General features: G+C 26.0%; 4 protein-coding genes and 1 long non-coding RNA gene across 7 annotated transcripts; 2 read left to right on the top strand and 3 right to left on the bottom strand.

The window, feature by feature from the left end:
* Positions 1–232: 232 nt before the first annotated feature.
* Positions 233–1,554, bottom strand: LOC141528295 (anaphase-promoting complex subunit CDC26). Its single transcript, XM_074244267.1, has 2 exons — positions 1,330–1,554; positions 233–637 (listed from the first exon to the last, which is right to left on the bottom strand). Exon 2 carries the CDS (start codon positions 627–629, stop codon positions 417–419), a length of 213 nt encoding a protein of 70 aa, XP_074100368.1. The 5' UTR covers positions 630–637; positions 1,330–1,554; the 3' UTR covers positions 233–416.
* Positions 1,555–1,701: 147 nt separating this feature from the next.
* LOC141528292 (PWWP domain-containing protein 2A) lies at positions 1,702–7,076 on the top strand. 2 transcript variants are annotated; one of them, XM_074244265.1, is made up of 5 exons: positions 1,702–1,942; positions 2,035–2,306; positions 2,561–4,052; positions 4,902–5,036; positions 5,106–7,076. In XM_074244265.1, exons 2-5 carry the CDS (start codon positions 2,146–2,148, stop codon positions 5,247–5,249), a joined length of 1,932 nt encoding a protein of 643 aa, XP_074100366.1. In that variant the 5' UTR covers positions 1,702–1,942; positions 2,035–2,145; the 3' UTR covers positions 5,250–7,076. The 2 variants fall into 2 exon arrangements, with proteins under 2 accessions (XP_074100366.1, XP_074100365.1); XM_074244264.1 differs by having other exon boundaries at positions 1,702–1,951.
* A 2,175-nt stretch (positions 7,077–9,251) lies between these two features.
* On the top strand, positions 9,252–13,859 carry LOC141528263 (uncharacterized). Of its 2 annotated transcripts, none has more exons than XM_074244219.1 (4): positions 9,252–9,973; positions 10,141–10,322; positions 11,711–12,032; positions 12,771–13,859. In XM_074244219.1, the coding sequence occupies exons 1-4, from the start codon at positions 9,817–9,819 to the stop codon at positions 12,890–12,892; spliced, it is 783 nt and encodes a 260-aa protein (XP_074100320.1). In that variant the 5' UTR covers positions 9,252–9,816; the 3' UTR covers positions 12,893–13,859. The 2 variants fall into 2 exon arrangements, with proteins under 2 accessions (XP_074100320.1, XP_074100319.1); XM_074244218.1 differs by having other exon boundaries at positions 9,253–9,973; positions 10,135–10,322.
* On the bottom strand, positions 9,815–11,783 carry LOC141528264 (uncharacterized). Its single transcript, XR_012479343.1, has 3 exons — positions 11,643–11,783; positions 10,048–10,316; positions 9,815–9,955 (listed from the first exon to the last, which is right to left on the bottom strand). It is a non-coding gene; the product is annotated as an uncharacterized LOC141528264 (long non-coding RNA).
* A 138-nt stretch (positions 13,860–13,997) lies between the features above and the next one.
* Gen (XPG-like endonuclease) lies at positions 13,998–17,900 on the bottom strand. The gene is made up of 6 exons (XM_074244217.1): positions 17,600–17,900; positions 17,242–17,530; positions 16,246–16,523; positions 15,998–16,072; positions 15,765–15,927; positions 13,998–15,141 (listed from the first exon to the last, which is right to left on the bottom strand). Exons 1-6 carry the CDS (start codon positions 17,755–17,757, stop codon positions 14,341–14,343), a joined length of 1,764 nt encoding a protein of 587 aa, XP_074100318.1. The 5' UTR covers positions 17,758–17,900; the 3' UTR covers positions 13,998–14,340.
* Between the last annotated feature and the right edge of the window lie 975 nt (positions 17,901–18,875).

Here is an 18,875-nt window from a genome sequence, read left to right as displayed (position 1 = left end):
TGTTAGACGCAAGTGATTGGTTAAAATTGTTATCCGTGATTTGCATTTATTTTCAAAGTTTTCAAACTGTATTTTTATATTTTTTAAAAAGTTTTAATCATTAAAAAAAAATTATCAAATGTTGTGATAGTTGAATTTTTTTATTTTTAAATTTATATATGACATTAAAGTCAGCTGTTATAATTTTTTTATTTTTTTTTAATAAATAAATTTGCTCCAAAAAATTATTTTGAAAAATTGCCATGTCAATTTTTTTGCCATAATTTATTTGTTAAAAAAATTTTTTAAATTAATTATTATCTGCTAAATTGATTCTCATAATTTATATTGCAAGTAGAAAAAGTACAAACTTTTTAAATCAATTTAAATTAGATAGTATTAATTAAATAAATATTGAATTTTAAGAAAATAATTAATTAATTGCTAGGCCGTGAATGCGATATAAATGGTGCTGATGGCTGAGGAACGTAGCCTATTCTTTCTTGAATGTCACTTTGACTGGGCTTGTCGCTCCAATTAAACGCCGGTTTTTCAGTAGCTTTTTTTGCTTCACGCTCTTTACGAATTACTTCGTACTCCTGGAGATCATCTAGCCGCAATTCGATGCGTGTTGGACTGCGTCGCATCATTTTAATTTCTGAAATAAATATTATTTGATTGTAATCAATTAATTATTAACAATTTATGATACTGAAGTATGAAAATTAATTTAGCTGATATTTAATAATTTTTAGAACTTTTATTAACAAATAAATTAAGGCAAAAAAAAAAAACGAGAAAAAAAAATTGACATTTAGAAATTTAAAAAAATTAAAAATGCAATTTTTTTAAAATAATTTTTTTAGAATTAATTTAATTGTTAAATAAAATTAAAAATTTGTCAAGTGACAGCTAACTTTATTATCATAAGTTGATGACATTAAAGTTAGCAGCCACTTAATAATTTTTTAATTTTTTTTAACAAATAAATCTTTTTTAAAAAATTGCATTTAAAATTTTTTAAGATTTCTAAATGTCAATTTTTTTTTTTCTCATTTATTTTTGCCATAATTTATTTGTTAAAAAATTCTAAAAATTAATAAATATCTACTAAATTAATTCTCATCAAAAGTTGACAGACATGAAAAATTTTTTTAGAATTTTGTAGTAATTAAATTTAAAAAAAAAAAATATAATTAAAAAGTTTGACATGTAAAAATTAATAAAAATTAAAAGTGAAAAATTTTAGAAGCATTTTTTTATTGTAATTGATTTGTTAAAAAAATTTTAAAAATTGACAGCTGACCGCTAACTTCAGTATTATATTATTTAAACATAACCTAAACTTACCTTGATTTATAAACAAAACTTATATTTTCAGATATCAAATGACATAAGAGATAAACTAAGCTACTCCACAGATATTTTGTCACAATATTGCCAATAAAATGAATTTTTTAATTAAAAACAGATGACTTGAAATGAAGTAGGTATATTATCAAAGTACATAATTGAATGTAAACACTAACGCATGTATTTTTTATTTCTCGATTTATGTATCAAATGCTGCCAACAGAATTTTCGTCAGTGGGAAATTTGCTTATACTCCCTCCTGAGCCGCTGGAGCACCGTTGGACACCAACACTCTCACTAGTGTACTTGTATAAATGAGCACCAACACAGAGCCGAAGACTTTCATTACTCTAGTACTCTGTTTGCTTGTACTCAAAGAGTATCAGTGTGTGAACGTGGGATCCATGAGTGTGAATGTATATAATATATATATTTTTTTATTTTATAATATATTCCATCACCTAACCTAGTGTCTATTATTTATCAATATTTAATTCACCAGAGGTGTCTATCAACAATAGTATTCCAGTCCGAATTTAACAACAAAATTTTTTATTTATTTCTGTGATAAAAGCAAGACTATTAGCAATTATTTGGCTGCCTGGATTTTGTAATACTAGTAGATCGCATTGCTAAATAATTTATTATTTAATTTCATGAAGATCTCACGGTAATTTTTTATCTTTAATTTTTTTATTTTAGTCCCACTATCGATGTAAACAAAAATAAACTGGTTAAATTTGTTATTTAATCTGAAATAACGAGTTGAGAGTTAGGAAAAGTGTGGTAGTAAATGTGAAGTGACAATTCAATATGGCAGGCCAGGAGTTATTGTCTATATCATCAAGTTTGACAATAGCCCGTGGCGATAAAATAAATGTCACTGTGGAATCTGCGCTTCCTGACATCATCGTCGTCAGCTTCACCGATGGTCTAAAATCCTTCCAGGGAGCTTTGCTAGATATCACCAAGAAGTAAGATAATTTACCAATTTTAAAGCTGCCCAATTTTAAACTCCTAAAAACAAAAAAAAAAAAAAATTAATTAAAAAAATTGTAAGTCTTAAAAAAAAAAAAAAAAATTAATTTTGTTTTTTGATTTTAAAATTGGAGGTAATTACTTGGATTTCTTTGTTCATTAATCTAATGACAATGACGTGATAATTGATAACGATAAACTGTTATCAAATTTAAAAATTTTAATTTAATTTTTTTTTTTTTTTCTCCAGGGGATTGCCGTGTGGAATAAATCCACCTGAGGCAGCAGACCCTGACTCGGACAAACTGATGACCCTGGCAACGAGGTTCACGTATTTTCAGGACAAGCGACCGGTTGTTAATTCGATAGGCCGACATATCAACGCTGCGAGACAAAAGTACAAAACCGCGAGGCCTACGGTGAGATTACGTCCTAGGCAGGTACTTTGCAACAAGTGCCAGTCGATTTGCAACGAGAAAAACGAAAATGTTGACGCTGGTAAAAAGCGCAAATTTAGGGATTTGTCTAAAGAAGACACGGGGTATCGCAAACGACGTCCAGAAGATCACGCTGTTAAATTGTCTTCTCCATTGAGAAAGTTAACCGAGGCTGAACCGGCTGTTCGTGAAATAGAAACCAATGATTTTAAGAATTTTAAGAATTTTAAGAGTAAGACCGAAGAAATGAATGATGAAGAAGTCAATTTGGAGATTGTTGAAGAAATTGAGGCTCAGGTTGACAAAGAACCGCTTGTTGTTGACTCTGTTAGGACAAAAGTTGCCCGGATTCCTAGGAAAAAAAGATCAGTCGGTTCGATGGAAGATCTTTGGGATGAAAATATTTTTGAAGATATTATTAAATCCCCCAGGACTACGCCGATTATAAAAATATCTTTTGGAAGTCAAGGAGAGGGAACGGTTCTGAAAATACCAGCCAAGACGAAAATTTGTCTGGATGAAGAGCCGGAAAAAGGAGAAATAATTTCAGAACCTCTGAAGCAGAGTAAATTAAACTCGGACAGCTTGCTTGATCTTCAGAAGACTGGTAAGGATTTGGCGTGCGCAAAAGCGGCAAAGCGAGCGCTTAAAAAAGCCAAGAAAGAGGCGCGTAGAAAAATTCTCGCTGGAGGTGTTTCACCGGCCAGGTCTCCCTTGAGCACTTCTCCCAGGTACAATTCGACGTTCAATTCGTCACCACCACAGGCGCTGATGTATCACCGGCGCAAACACAAAGACAAGCATGAGAAGAAGAACAAAGAGGAGCGTAAGCACAAGTCGATGATTGTCGAGCCCAAGGGAGAAAATGACATGAGCTTGCTGAACCCGCTGAGTGAGGCGTCGGAGAACGATCGAGGGGATTTCAATTTCGCTGACCGCGAGTCTTATACGGCGATTAAAGAGCAGTGTCTCAAGCAGAAGCTGTGCATATCACTCAGGCGACTTAATGCGAATGCTTACACTAGGTGCAATTACCCGGTTAGTAATTCTTCGTCTGGGTGCAAAAGCCCGGGCACTAGCAGCGAAGAGCTCAGCGAAATTGATCAAGAACAGGATCAGGATCACCAAGTGGAAAGACAGCCAGCTGATAATACCAGCAATCCTGAATATACTCCCGCTTCACAATTGGCTATTAGGTTTACTACTACTCCAGTCGCGCATTATCTTTCTGCTACTGGAAGGCGGATGGATGTTGGTGATATCGTCTGGGGTAAAATTCACGGGTTTCCTTGGTGGCCTGGGAAAGTAAGTTCGATAATTCAGTTCTATTATTTCAAAGCACAGGCTGCAAAATTAAAAAATTTTTTTTTTAATTTTTGCATTTAAAAATTTTTTGGACTTCAAATTAACAATCTGATGTTTTTAGGTAGATTTCATAGAAATCAATCTTTTGCATTGATCCTCATGTCGGAATTTTGTTGTAATATCTTTTAACTAGTTGAGTAAAGCTCAAAAATAGTTCGGGTCTGGAGAAATCCTAAGAAAACTGCAAAAAAAAAATTTTCCAAATTTTTTTCTCGTCTTAAAAAAGGTCTACGGGCTTTAAAAAATTTTTTTTCATTGTTTTGATGAAAAGATTTAATAGAAAATTTAATGCCCTTCAATTTTGACGTAATCAAAAAGCCTGTACGATGATTTGCCGCAGAGTTAACGTCAGTTAAAGCAAAAAAATACTTTTTCACTTTGGCAATCAATAACTCTGGAAATAATGATCATATAGAAAATCAAAGGACGGTTTTGAAAACTACACAATATTCTCTATAAGATACCGTGAATGGCTTTTGTCAAAAAAAATTTTTTTTAATTGAAAATTTCAACTGAAAAAACGACAAAAATTCACATATTTAACGATATTTGGATAACTTTGGATAAAATGAATGAACAAAAAGATTAATTTTTCAAGAAATTTGAAAAAAAAAAAATTTCTATTTTTTTCAAAAATTTTTTTATTGATTTTTTTTTTTTTTTCAAATTTATTGAGTAAATTAATTTTTTAATTTTTTATGTTTATATATAATTTTAACATCGCATCTAACTAATTACTTACTTCAATGCTTTAATTTGATTTAATTTAATACTTTAATTTTATTTCAGGTTTTAAGTTTATCAGTTTCTTGTAACGAGGACGGAAGTTCAGGAAATGCTCAAGCTCATGTCGCGTGGTACGGATCATCGACGTGTTCTTTGATGTCTTGTGATCGTCTGAGTCCTTTTCTAGAAACTTTTAAGGTAATTTAAAAAATTCAAAACTGATTATTGATTAAATTCTCCACAATAATGAAAACGCTCCCATTGTAGGCAAGGTACAATAAAAAAAAGCGAGGCCCTTACAAAGAAGCTATACGACAGGCACAGTCGGAAGCACAACGTCAAATGTTATCGAACTCAACGACAAATATAAATGGCTGTGAATCACCGCGTGAGGTAAATGTTTTATCTTGATGAGTTAAATATTATCAGGTCAGATCAGGAATGTTTGTAACACCGTCACTGCCATTTGACTGCATTAACACCTTAAATATATCATTATCATTATTATTTATATTATATATAATACTAATTAATAATAACGATAGTAATATTATATTTAAAATAAATTAAAAAATTTTGTAAATACATTTTTTTTAAACTTAGATGAATTTTTTATGGTTGTTACCAATTAATAATTGTCTTGAATGGCTGAGTAATACTTTTTTGGATTTTTCAGTGTCAGTCTATGACTGTATTAGGGATGATTCTCTGTAAGGACGTCTTAAATCTGTTCAAAATTTTCCGACCAAATTATTTTGAATTTTATTAAAAAAAAAAAATTAACCAATTGAATTTTTTTTTTTTCGATTGATTAATTATTTAATTAAATTGTCGATATTAAATATTTTGACAGAAGCGCGTTTAATTTTCTAGTAAATTATAAATAAAAATATTTACCAAGGGACTAAGTATCTCGTGGCCTAGACACATATTTACAGCACAAACGGTGTTTTGACACTAAATAAAATGGCGATAAAGTGCTAAAAGCCCTAAGGTTATTCTTAAGGCTATTTAGGTCCTTATAAACCCTACAAAAATTTTTTTTTGGCTTTGAACTTCTGGCAGAGGACTATTCTTGAAATGCCAGGGAGAAAATTTGGTTTAATGAATTTAATTAAACAAATTAATTTTCGGTAATTTTTATTGAAGAAAATTGTTAGTTAATTAATTAAGTTTGTAAAAATTGTGGACCAAATTATTTACTGTGGATGGATAATTTTAAAGTTTCAATTTTTGGAAAAGGAATTTTTGTTATTTCGGTGGTTTAAAAATTTATTTAATTTTATTTTTTAATCCTTCAAATAAAAATATTTTTTCATTTTTGTAACAAATTTTTTTTGGTAAAAAAATTATAATTTTTTTAATAAAAAAATTCCCGGTACAGCAAAAAACATCCTTACAGAAAATTCACCATTAATATAAATTGAGTTAATTAAAATAACTGACACCGGCCATTAATAAAAAATAGTAATAATAATAATTAATATTTATTGAGGACAATTCTTCTAGAAAAACAGTATATTTATATATTTACTACTAAAAAATCATCAATCTAATGAATAATGACTTTTAAACATATTCGTGATAATAATGCATAAGAAATATATTGATAAAAAAAAAGTGTATTTGTAATATTATAAATACAATTATTTTTTTATCCAATACTGAATCAACAATAGATGCTTTTTATTTTTATAATTTTTCCTTTCTTTTTTATATTGTATTGTAATTACTTAAAAACGAAAGTATAAAACCGAGCTTAGTAATTTTCGGTGCAATTAATATTTTATTTATAATTTATTTTTTAGGCTCGTATATTTTGTTAAATACACACTGTACAACAGTTGCATTTATATTTTGTAGTGAAAACTTTAGACATTTGCTATGCTTTTATTTTAAATTAAAGAAATAATTATTTTAATTATGTAATTTAGTAATACATTTACGCATTGAGGGGCACAACTAGTGTGACAGCCTAAAAAAAAAGGCCCTAAAAAAAGGAAATTAAAATTAAAAAAAAAATTCTTGTATGAATTGTTGTAAAATTTTAAGGATTTATTAATACATATTTTGAGAATATACAGTAAAATTTTTGAATAAAAAAATTAAATATTAAAAAAAAAAATTCTTGTTAATCTGGAAGACATTGTCTGTACAATGACTCTCGGTCAAAAAAATATCAAAAATTGACAAAATTGGGGCGTAAAAAAAAAAAAAAAAAAAAAAAAAAGTTGAATTTTACCCAAAATTTTGGCCCGCTAAAATTTGATTTTTGATGAAATCAAAAAATTGGAGGATTAATTAAATACATAAATTTTTTAACATAAATTTCTTGTTAAAAATACAATCATATTAATATTCAAGAAAATAGAATAATTAATTGTCACATTTATTGCTCTAATCAGATCAAAATTCTTCTATAATTAATTTAAGGATAAACACCACTGTGACGATAAAAAAAAAAAGAGGTGATTTTCGGGAATTTTTTTAACAGGGAAAATAAAGGAATTTGAGGATCGGATTTTTTTTATTTTATTAAGGGTACATTAAAGATTATTACCCTAAATTTTTATAAAAAAATATTTAATTATTACAAAGTTATTAACAATCTCGTAGAGCACTAGAACAAATTTCCCCCTCCATAATCACTTCGATAACTCAAAAACGGATCATCTGAAAATAAAAACCCAAATTGCTTTTTAATCAGTAAGGATTTAAAAAAAATTTGAAAATTTTTATTTTAAAAAAAATTGCGACTGATTAGAAATTTTCTCACTATTCTTACTGTTTTTTTTTTTTTTGTTTTAACCGGGCTAAAAAATCTTTAAAATAAAAATTTAAAAAATTTTTAAAAATATAACTTGCCGAAATATGAAAAAAAAAATCAATTTTTTAAAAATTTCACCCTTGTTGTATCCTTAAAATTTTTTTTATATTAAAAAAATAACAAAACAAAATGTTGTACTGTGTTTCCATACTTTTATTATTGTTATTTAATTATTACTGTTATTATTGTTATTGTTGTAATTGTTGTAGCCATTTTTATTTAAAATTATTTTAATTAATTTTAAAACTAGCTTTTTTTTTTTTTATTTGCAATTATAGCATGTCGAATTATGATTTATTTATTAAAATAACGAGAAGCGTTCAAGTATTTTTAATAAAAAATAAATAAAATACAATTCAAGTAAACAATATTAAATATTGTTCATAATCAATGCAAGTCATAAATGCAAATAAATAAATAAATAATGTACCTATATTTGATTTAAAAAACAAACATTGTAAATATTAATAAATCAATATTTATTTAATAATTAATAATAAGTAATATAAAAAAAAAAAAGATAATTCATCAATAAATGTGTTGTGATGTAAATTATTTTGTATTTATCGCCGTAACTTTAATACTTTATCTATCAAATTAAGTACACCTAAGTAATTAATAATTATCAGTAATTACCACCCGATATATTTTCTTTCGTCTTCCATAAAATACTCATAGCCAATAATAATAATAATAATAATAATAATAATAATAATAATAATAATTTTTTATTTTAATTAAATCCAATAATTTTTTTTATCCCGCATTTTACTGAAACAATAATTTATTATTATTATTATTTTAAATTATGATATTTATAAAAACTATACAATAAATGTGTTTCAATGTCTTTGTATCTTAAATTGTGATTATTGATCAATAAAAACGATTGTATACAAAAATTTAATCAAATAATTATTTATCAATCAAAAATTAATTTTATTTTATAAATTTTTGATTTAAAATTAAATTATAAAAAAAAAAGACTAAAATTTTTTAACGTCTGTTTTTAATTTTTTTTTAAATAATTTAATTATAGATAAAAAATTTTTTTTTAAAATTGCACTCATAGTTTTTCAGATTTTTTGGAAATTAAAATTTTTTTTTATTTTTTTGTAATAATTTTTGCAATAAAAAAAATTTTTTTATGTCAGCTAACTTAATGTTAGCAGTCGTCTAACAATTTTTCAATTTTTTATATTAAAAAAATTTATTCCAAAAAATTGCATTTTTTATTTTTTTAAATTTCTACATGGTCAATTTTTTTTTGACAATTTTAAAAATTATTTTTATTTAAAAAAATATAAACGAAAAATTCCACGTGCAGAAAATTTGAAAACTATACGCGCAATTTTTTCAAAAAATTTTTTTATTTATAATTAAATTATTTTAAATAAAAAACTAAAAATTTTTTAATGTCTGTTAATTTTGAATAATATTAAAGTTAGCCGACGTTTTTAATTTTTTGATTTTTTTTTAATAATTAAATTAAAACAAAAAAATATTTTCCTGAAGATTTCAATTACAAGAAAAATTTTTTTTCAATTCAAAAAGCTCAAGAACTATTTATTCATAATTGAAATAAACCTTACCCTACAATTTTTTACAAATGAATTTTTTTAATCATTTAAAAAAAAAAAAAAAATTCTAAAAAATTTTAAATATCGGCTAATTTAATTTTTAAAATTCTTTACTTAAAAAAAAATGATAAATAAATATTGTAACAGTATAATTGAATATGTTAAGCCAATATTGTATTATATGGTGAATATTCTGCAATTGCGCAGAGTAGCAACTCTACTTACTGACTTACAAGTTAAATCAACCACCAGTGGTCCATCAAAGCCCACCCCTAGTTGTAACAAGCGTAGTAAAAAATTTCCGAGGACCTTTTATATTAATTTATATAAATAAGTGTAAATAAATAAAAATAAAAAAATAAATAAAATTAAGTAAACAATTAAAGCCTAAAAAAATCAATATTTGTCAGCGGCTCAATAATTTAATATAATAAAATTTCAGGGGTGAATCCTACTATTTGTAAATGCAATGTCAGAATACCGAGTCGTCGCTCCAATATGCGACAATGAATTATTATTAAATTATTTAAGTTTATTATTAATATTATTTAGTGAATTGTGAATAATAATTATGATACACGTGTCATCACCGACAGCACAAAAGTTTGATCGAGTTAAACGTAAGGGTGTAGCGTTTTTGTCTGGATTATTTAGGACCAAACGGCTGATTGTTGGGATGAAGATCGACGAGGAGGACGAAATGGAACGACCTAGAATTGAAACACCTGGTGAGTTTATTATTATTTTTTTTTATTGTACTTAATATTAATTATTTAAGTGAAATAAAAAATTAAATTCTTACTTGGAGGTAAATACTTTTTAAAGTGTCCTAGGGAGTGTTTAATCGATACTGTAAAGCAATGTAAGTAATGTTATTAATTATTCGCAGCGATAGTTTCAAACAGGATTCCATCGAGCTTGAGTGTTGCCGCTGTCGATGTTGTACTCAGCCCGTCGACGGTGAGTCAGTCTTCACCCTCGCATTCAATTCTCACTCTCACGCCGGGACGGACACGAAACATTGATCAGGATATGGAAGCTCTTCGTTTAAGTCGACAAGATAATCCATTTCTGCAGGTAAATAATTTTTTTTAATTATTTTATTTTTTGTTCTGATATTTTAAAATTTTTAAAAAAATTTTTTTGTTTAAAAATTTTTATAACAAACTAAGGCAAAAAAAAAAAATAAGAAAAAAAATTGACATCTAAAAATTAAAAAAAAAAAATGCAATTTTTTAAAAATAGCTATTTGGAACAAATCTTTTTTTTAAATAAAATTAAAGAATTGTTAAGTAACAGCTAACTTGAATGTCATAAAATTTATTTTGGAAAAAATCAACAATTTTGTATCAATAATAATAATAATAATAATTAATTAATTTTGATAATAAAATTAATTAATAAAAAAAAATTGCATTTATAATTTTTTAAAATTTCTTTATGTCAATTTTTTTTTTACAATAATTTATCTGTTAAAAAATTATAAAAATTATTATATATCTGATAAACTAATTTTCATTTTTTATAATAATAAAGTTAGCCGAAATTTTTGATTTTTTTATTTTGCTCAATTTATTAAAAAATATTTAAAAAAAATTGCACGTATAGTTGTTGAAGTTTTTAACAAATGAAAAAATTTTTTTGCAATGATTTTTGAATAAGAAAAATCATAAAAATTTTTAAATCTCGGTTTACTTTATTTATGAAAATTAATTAATAATAATAATAATCGATTGTGTATTAAAAAAATTAATTTGTTGAAAATTTTTATTTTTTAGGTAAAATAAAAATTTATATCACAGTAATTTTTTTGATGAAAAAAAATTTATAGATAGACAGCTTGTCAATTTTTATTAAAAATTATTTTTTTCTAAATTAAATAATATTTTTTTTAACAAGAAAGTTGCGGAGAAAAAAATTATTATTTCTTCAACTAAGAAATAAAATTGGTAATTAAGCTTTAAAAAAATATAAATGCAATTTTTTTTAAATAATTTTCTGGACTTAGTATATTATTTAAAAAAAAAAGAAAAAAAAAAAAAATTGCCAAGTGTCTGCTAAATTGAGTGACACAAATAATTGCAGAACTAAAATTTACCATTAAGTTTTAAGAAATTAATTAAAAAAGTTTCAAACTTTAGGTCAATATCAAGATGCAATTAAAAATTTATTTATCGAATTAAGATTAAATTTTATTTTCCCACAACTGACTGGACAATAATTTAAATAAAGACTGGCAATAGTTAAATATTTCTAAAAATAATTCAAGGACTATGCTGCAATTATTTAAATTATTTTAGTTCAAATCAATAATTTAAAATTCGGTTTAAGTTGCGGTACAAAAGCGTTGTTACATAAACCACACTTTAAAATGTAAATATTTACGTAATTACAAACCTACTAAGTTAGCTGGAGGTTGAATATATAAACGAAAAATTTCTATATATATTTATATATTTATACAGATTTTAGCCAGCCGTGAGAGCCTAATAGAATCAATGGAAGAGTCTGAGTCAGACGATGCAATATTAATGTCCCAAGAATTGGGTGACGCGGACCCACTGACATTAGCTCAAGTCCACGAGCATCTTGTACGAAGCCCACCACCTGCCTCGTGGCCTATGACACCCGCCTTTCCCTTCAGTCCAGTACCCGTCGATAATTCGTGTCCGCTAGCGATTACACGCTACAAGACGCCAAGTCCTTCAAAGAATACTTGCTGCAAGCGGGACCGCATTACGGATTCAAGTACGCTGTCCAAGAGTGAGCCTTCAAATGACCTCAGGGGTGAGTACCTACAATTTTTAAATATTTATAATTTTTATTAACTAGCAACCTTGAAGTCACTATGTGAATGCAGTGAATTGTGAAAAGTAAATAAATATAATTTTGCTTTATTATGTAATGATGAATTTTGTTAAATTGCACTATTTTTTCTTAACTATTGACGTTTTTAAAGATATAAGCTTGTCCCGATGTTACACTCATCAAGACCTTTCATTTGAATACCCACATGATTTTTTTTATATATTTCACAAATATGAGGAATATCATATATATATAAAATATATCAAAAAAATCGTGTTGGTATTCAAATGAAAGGTCTTGATGAGTGTAACTCCAGGATGAGCTTATATCGTTAAAAATACCATCAGGAGACAAAATACAACGTCATTCCTTAATTATTGACATTTTTAAGGATATAAGCTCATCCTGATGTTACACTCATCAAGAGCTTTCATTTGAGTACCCACATGCATTTTTGATATATTTTTCATATATACATATATATCAAATATATAAATGTATGAAAAATTGATGTGGGTACTCAAATGAAAGGTCTCGATGAGTGTAATGTCGAGATGAGTTTATATTTTTGAAAATGTCAATAGTTAACAAGATACAAGGTAATTTCTTAATTATGTATCTAAAGACCGACTATTTTCGAATGCAGCCTAAATGCTTATCATAATAAATTGACTGTCAGTGATATAGATTATCATAAAATATAAATTAATATTTTAGTTACAGACCGGCATACGCACACATTTTCTTTATTAAATCCAACTCCGATCCGAACATTATCCGAAGTACGACGGCTTCACAGGTCTGCCGATGACAATGTTCAATTGATGTCATCTGAATAATTATTTTATCAATAATAAATAATAGACTACTTTCATAACTAAGTAATACATACAATAAATACAATTCCTTTAAATCTTTTGTCTAAATAAAATCAAAGATATTTTTAGCCAGAGCTTAACAATTTTTTAATACATTAAAAAAAAAAAAGAAAATGATTAAAAAATAAAAAAACTCTGACTATTAATATCTATGCACAAATTTTTAGTTTATAAAAATATAAAATAAAAAAATAAGAATATTACAAACAATGCAATTGATATACAAATTTATGTATAGTCACTCGTACTCAGTACAATTTATTTATAATTTATATTTATAAAGATGAAAATTTTACAGTATTATTTTTATAAATGATGCTTTAATTTTTTTTTTATTTTAAATCAGTCGCACATAATTATTAGCTCAATAATTGTTTTACGAAACATGAGTCGATTATCCAGGCCTAGTTATTTAAATATTTTAGTTTGTTAAAGATTTATAAATAAATTTATATATTATTAAATGTATATTGTCTAATTATAACGGTGCTAATTGTGCAGATATTAATTTTATTGGGAAAAAAAAAAAAAAAAAAAAAAAAAAAAAAAAACTATGGTAAATAATTAATAATTATTTAATAGTTTAAGTTTTACTCAACTCTAAACTCCATCTACTTGTCTAATAGTTGATTATTTGTAGTTATTATATATAAATTTAAATGACGAAAGATTATTTAATGAGTCTCGTTACTACGAGAGTATTAGTAGAATTTATATAAGTGATTTAGAGTACTTTATTATATTAAAAAAAAAAAATCTATTAAATTTTTAATAACCCAAGTGACTTGGCCTTTAAGAATTGAAATTAATTTATCACTTGTATTACGTTATTATTTACAAATTAAATATTATTAATAATAATATGTATATAAATTGTATTCAAATTTTAAAATATTAAACATTATTTATTATTATGATTGCTGGGTATTAAGTGCGGATTACATATATATTTATAAATAAATGTATATTAAATCCTCCATTAAAAAAAAAAAAAAAAAAAAAAAATCGTCTTTAGATCGTTATATAAACGCTGGTATTATTTAAAATATTTGTTAGAAAATTAATAAAGAGTTGACAAATTATTTATTGTCTATTTTTATTATTTGTTTTTTTAAAGATTTAAGTATATTTTTTTACTACGTTATGTATAAAAATAATTACGATTTTATTTTTAGTCACTACAATTTTAATATCACCCATTTAATGGCCATAAGATCGTAATTATAAACTTACAAAAAACACTTAGAGTAATTGATACTTTTTTCGACATAATCAATGATTATATATTATAATTATAAATTAATAAAAAATGACTCAAAACGGTTTTACCAAATTTTAAATGAATTAATAAATTTACAATTTATCAATTCAATGATCTTATGGAATTAAATATCATGAAACAAGTGATATTATTTAATGCGATCACTCAGAGGGATGTAAGGAATATCAAATTCATCCAAATCATCCTTTAATGTCGTGTTAACAGTATCGTCATTAATTTTATCAATAGCCTTGGGAGAAGAAATATCAATGGGCTCTTTGTGAGCTCCGTCAAGATGCTGGTACATTTTTTCGACAATCATCGACATGTTGGGAGAGTCTTCATCAACGTCAGTTGAAAAATCCTGCTCGACCAGGTCGTCAAATAAGCTGCTAACGGAGCCATTTAATTCGGCAAGCTTCAAATTATCCTGACTGCCAGACTTTCTGGTATTTTTAGTCTTCATAAAAAAATCGTAGATTTTTTTCTCCTGACTCTCCTCGGGTTTGGCTTTGAGTTTTCTGCTGTTTTTCGGCTTCACCACGTTCTCCTTGTCACCCTCCACGGGCTTGGGTTTCTTGCGAGACTTTTTTTTTGCATTCTTGGCATCTTCGAAGCCCTCGACTAAACTAGGATAGACTAATTTAACAAGATCAATTGGCTCGAGAGTTGTTATTAAATTTTTTTTACAATTATCCTCCGTTTCTTCCTCTCCTAATTTGATAAAGCATTCAATCTCGCTGATTACCTCCCACTCTATTTCGTAGTAACAGACCGACTGGATGGTCCGAATTTTTTTAATTACTTTCGGAATTAGTTCCTCAGTCGACCCCGTCCCAGGTTCCGGAGTTTGCTTTGATTGATTTTCAATGTGCCATCGCGTTAATAGTGGGAATACTTTTTCGATAGTGTAATCAGCGGTCCACTTTAATTTTTTCTCCATAAATTTCTTTTTAAAAATACAAACATGTTAATATTCAAGAAAATAAAATAATTAATTGTTACATTATTGCTCTTTATTAAGGAGACCATTAATTAATTACGTAAGAAAAATTTTGGAAACTTTTGACCGCCCATACCTCAATGTAAGATTTTATCTTGATCTTCTAAATAATAAACTGTTATGTTAAAAAAGGATCAGTTTCACTAAAACTTACAGTTCAACATGAATCCATCATTTTTATTTTTTAACAAGTAATAATTTAAATATTAATTTTAATTAATTAAATTCTAATTTAAAATGTACTATAATTTTTTCTATAGAACCAAACATGGATAACAATAAAAATATATGAAATTTTAATAAGTTATTTTTTTTTCTTAATACCTAAAATAAAAATTCGACTGTACACTTTAAAATTAAAAATAACTATTTGAAATCCAAAATGGAATTAGATTTTTAATATTGAATTTTGATTCACGAAATATCAATATCCTTACGTAATTAATGAATAGCCCCTAATCAGATCTAAATTCTTCTATAATTAATTTAAATCATTCAGGTCTACAACACCCTGATTTAAATTAATTATAATTTATTTTTTAACAAAATTTTTGAAAAAAAATACTTACCACCAGCTCTAATACATTGGGACACTCCCACTTGGTAATTATCCTCGGTACCTTGCCTTTGCGTACCGTAAACTCGTCTATTAACTCTTGATTCGGGAAACTATCAATCGCGATACACTTTTTACGGATCAATAGTTCATTTGATATCAATTTTTTCATTTCACTGCAACAAAATTTTTTTATTAATACACAATCTCAAAATTTAATCCTTAAAAAAATTTAATTAATCTTACTCTGAAATATTTTTTGACGCAGCAACAGCTGTTTCTAATTTATAAATACTTCCGTCAGTTCTCCAATTTTTGAGCCTGAAAATTTAGTTACACAATTAAGACCATAATTTTTTTTTTTTTAAATTCAATAATCCTGTTACAGTCTTATTTAAATTCAAAGACTTACAAATTCTTAAGGTTCTTAAATATTTTTTACCTTAGAACTTTTAAAATTTAATTAAAAAATAGAATATTGATGATGACAATACCTATTTAAAATATCTTTTTCATTAGCTGCTCGGAGTAATTTAATAGCTCCTTCCTTTCCAACTCCAGGAATTCCAGAATCATAGTCACAACCACACAACAATGCCAGTCCAATCATCTTATTGCGACCAATACTGTAAATTTTCTCTATCCTCTCCAATGAGTACTCTTCTACTGAACTGCCAAATCCTATTTTATCAGTTATCGTGAAATTTCTGTAGACTATTTTTGCTCCATACAAAAAACAATCGCTGTCTTGCGTTATGCATCCGTCGACCAGCTAAAAGCAATCAAAAAATTTAAATAAATAAATGGTACTTAAATTAGTTAACATTAAGATGAAAATTAATTTTAAGATAATATATTTAATAATTTTATAACTAATAAATTATGGCAAAAAAAAAAATTTAGAAAAAAAAATTAATATGTAAAAATTTTTAAAAATAAAAATTGCAATTTTTTTTAAATAATTTTTTGGAACAAATTTTTTTGTTAAATAAAATTAAAAAATTGTTGTATGACTGTTAACTTTAAGTTAGCTGACATTGAAAAATTAAAAAAATAATTTTTTTTTTATTGAAAAAATAATTACAAAAAAATAAAAAAAACCTTTCATTTGTAAAAAAAACTTGAAAAACTATAAGTGCAATTTTTTCAAAAAATTTTTTATTTATAATTAAATTGTTTAAAAAAAAATCAAAAAATTAAAAACGGCGGCAAACTTTAATATTATCCAAAATTAACAGACATTAAAAAATTGTAGTTTTTTTTTTTTAGGTAATTTATTTATAAATGAAAAAATTGCACGTAATAAATTTTGGCAAAAAAAAATTATAAAAAAAAAATTGACATGTAGAAATTAAAAAAAAAAAATAAAAATTGCAATTTTTTAAAAATAATTTTTTGGAGCAAATTTTTTTGTTAAATAAATTAAAAAAATTGTTAAGTGACTGCTAACTTTAATTTAATTAAATAAAAAGTTAAAATAATAAAATTACCCCGTCCTGATTTAAATAAGCACACATAGCTTCAGCTTCTCCATGTGCTTTGACACAAGTGAGTCCCATCAAATTCAACATTATCTTACAATCATTGACCGTGCGATTGAACATATATCCGCGACCATTAGACCTTTGACTATCTTTCTTGGTCTCAGTTTTCTTCTTGTTACGCATCTGACTTCTTTCGCGTATGACATCGTGCTTCAGAACGGGAGCTGTGCCCTCGAGAACGAACACTGGGTTTATGCCGTTCATCAGCAGAGCGACAGTGCGGAAAAAAATGTTTCTAAAAATAAAAATATCACAAATTACATTAATTATATGTTGGATAAATAAATAATAATTAAAAACATACCTCAGATGTTTATTCAAGCAACCATCGTCGGGACCGACACTGGAACTATCAACAATCCAGCAACTGAGATCAACAGCAACACTTTTCCCACGTAATTCAGCCAGAGCAACAGCTTTGCTCAGCGGCGTTATTATATTCCACAGTCCTGTCACGCCCATTGTCTTATCTCAGCTGTGATTAATTAAGTATGAAACGTCAATTTAACTAACTAATTAATTAATTAATTTAATTTGTTTGTTTATATTTATTATGTACATACTGCCGACATGCCGACATTAATTGCATGTACTCGTGACGTAGTTTCACGGTTTTTCAGTTACCGACTTAATATGGCGGGCAAGATTATTTTTGTGTTTATAATTCTCGGCGGTGGTGGCGCTGTCTTCTTTATTCGCCAGATGTGACGTTTGTAAATTATAATTAGAACTACTTGGAACAAAAATATAAAATTTAAATTATTTGATTGAATTTACAAATTTACAGAAAGTTTTATAAATTTAACTACTTTACGTAGATCTCTTTTAAATGAATGACACTGAAGTTGACAGACATTAAAAAATTTTTTAGAATTTTATAGCAATTAAATTATTATTAAAAAAAATTAATTAAAAAATTCCACGTGTGAAATTTTATAAAAATTATAATGATACTAGAAATTTAAATAGCGCGCCTAAACTTTAACCAATAATAAATCGTGGCCCGTTTTTTTTTGCGAGTTTCAACCTTTGATTAACTTCAAGACTTTCATGTATTTTAATTTAGAGGATTAAAATTTCTAAATGTCCATTTTTTTTTTTTTAATTTTTTTAATGCAGTCATTTATTTATTTAAAAAATTATTAAATATCTGCTAAATTAATTTTCATAAAATTATAAGTGAAAATTTTTAAAAGCATTTTTTTATTGTAATTGATTTGTTAAAAAAAATTTATAAAATTGACAGCTGACGGCTAACTTCAGTATCATTGAAACGACTAAATAATTTAATAAAATTTTTTTTTTTTTTTTTTTTAAAGTGATAATTTTAACTCACAATAATTATTTTTTTAGTGAAGAAATATTAAAAATTAATTAGTAAGTGATTAACATTTTTTTTGGCGCTAAAATTGACAAATTTAAAAACAAAGTCTTTTTTACCGACAATCACCCGCGTTATCTGTCATTTCTTCACACAATTTATGTGCTCTTACATTTCTATACATGTGAGTATGTCATACGTCAAATAATTGTGTGTGTGAAATCATACGTGTGAAATTGTTATCATCATATGTTATAAA

This window comes from Cotesia typhae, unplaced genomic scaffold, assembly GCF_013202065.1.
Source record: "Cotesia typhae breed Kobodo isofemale line unplaced genomic scaffold, CoteBio_Ctyphae contig_43, whole genome shotgun sequence".
In the NCBI taxonomy this organism is placed as follows: domain Eukaryota; kingdom Metazoa; phylum Arthropoda; class Insecta; order Hymenoptera; family Braconidae; genus Cotesia; species Cotesia typhae.
Note: the sequence above shows the minus strand (reverse complement) of the source record. Positions and strands in the feature narration are given on the sequence as shown.

Coding starts and splice junctions, on each gene's coding strand:
- Gen (XM_074244217.1), bottom strand. CDS start 17,757: ATGGGCGTGACAGGACTGTGGAATATAATAACGCCGCTGAGCAAAGCT. Junction 16,524..17,241: donor CTTATTTAAATCAGGACGGG/GTAATTTTATTA, acceptor GATTGCTTTTAG/CTGGTCGACGGATGCATAAC. Junction 15,142..15,764: donor CCAATGTATTAGAGCTGGTG/GTAAGTATTTTT, acceptor ATTTTTAAAAAG/AAATTTATGGAGAAAAAATT.
- LOC141528263 (XM_074244218.1), top strand. CDS start 9,817: ATGATACACGTGTCATCACCGACAGCACAAAAGTTTGATCGAGTTAAA. Junction 10,323..11,710: donor AAGATAATCCATTTCTGCAG/GTAAATAATTTT, acceptor ATATTTATACAG/ATTTTAGCCAGCCGTGAGAG. Junction 12,033..12,770: donor GCCTTCAAATGACCTCAGGG/GTGAGTACCTAC, acceptor TTAATATTTTAG/TTACAGACCGGCATACGCAC.
- LOC141528295 (XM_074244267.1), bottom strand. CDS start 629: ATGATGCGACGCAGTCCAACACGCATCGAATTGCGGCTAGATGATCTC.
- LOC141528292 (XM_074244265.1), top strand. CDS start 2,146: ATGGCAGGCCAGGAGTTATTGTCTATATCATCAAGTTTGACAATAGCC. Junction 2,307..2,560: donor TTGCTAGATATCACCAAGAA/GTAAGATAATTT, acceptor TTTTTTCTCCAG/GGGATTGCCGTGTGGAATAA. Junction 5,037..5,105: donor CTTTTCTAGAAACTTTTAAG/GTAATTTAAAAA, acceptor CTCCCATTGTAG/GCAAGGTACAATAAAAAAAA.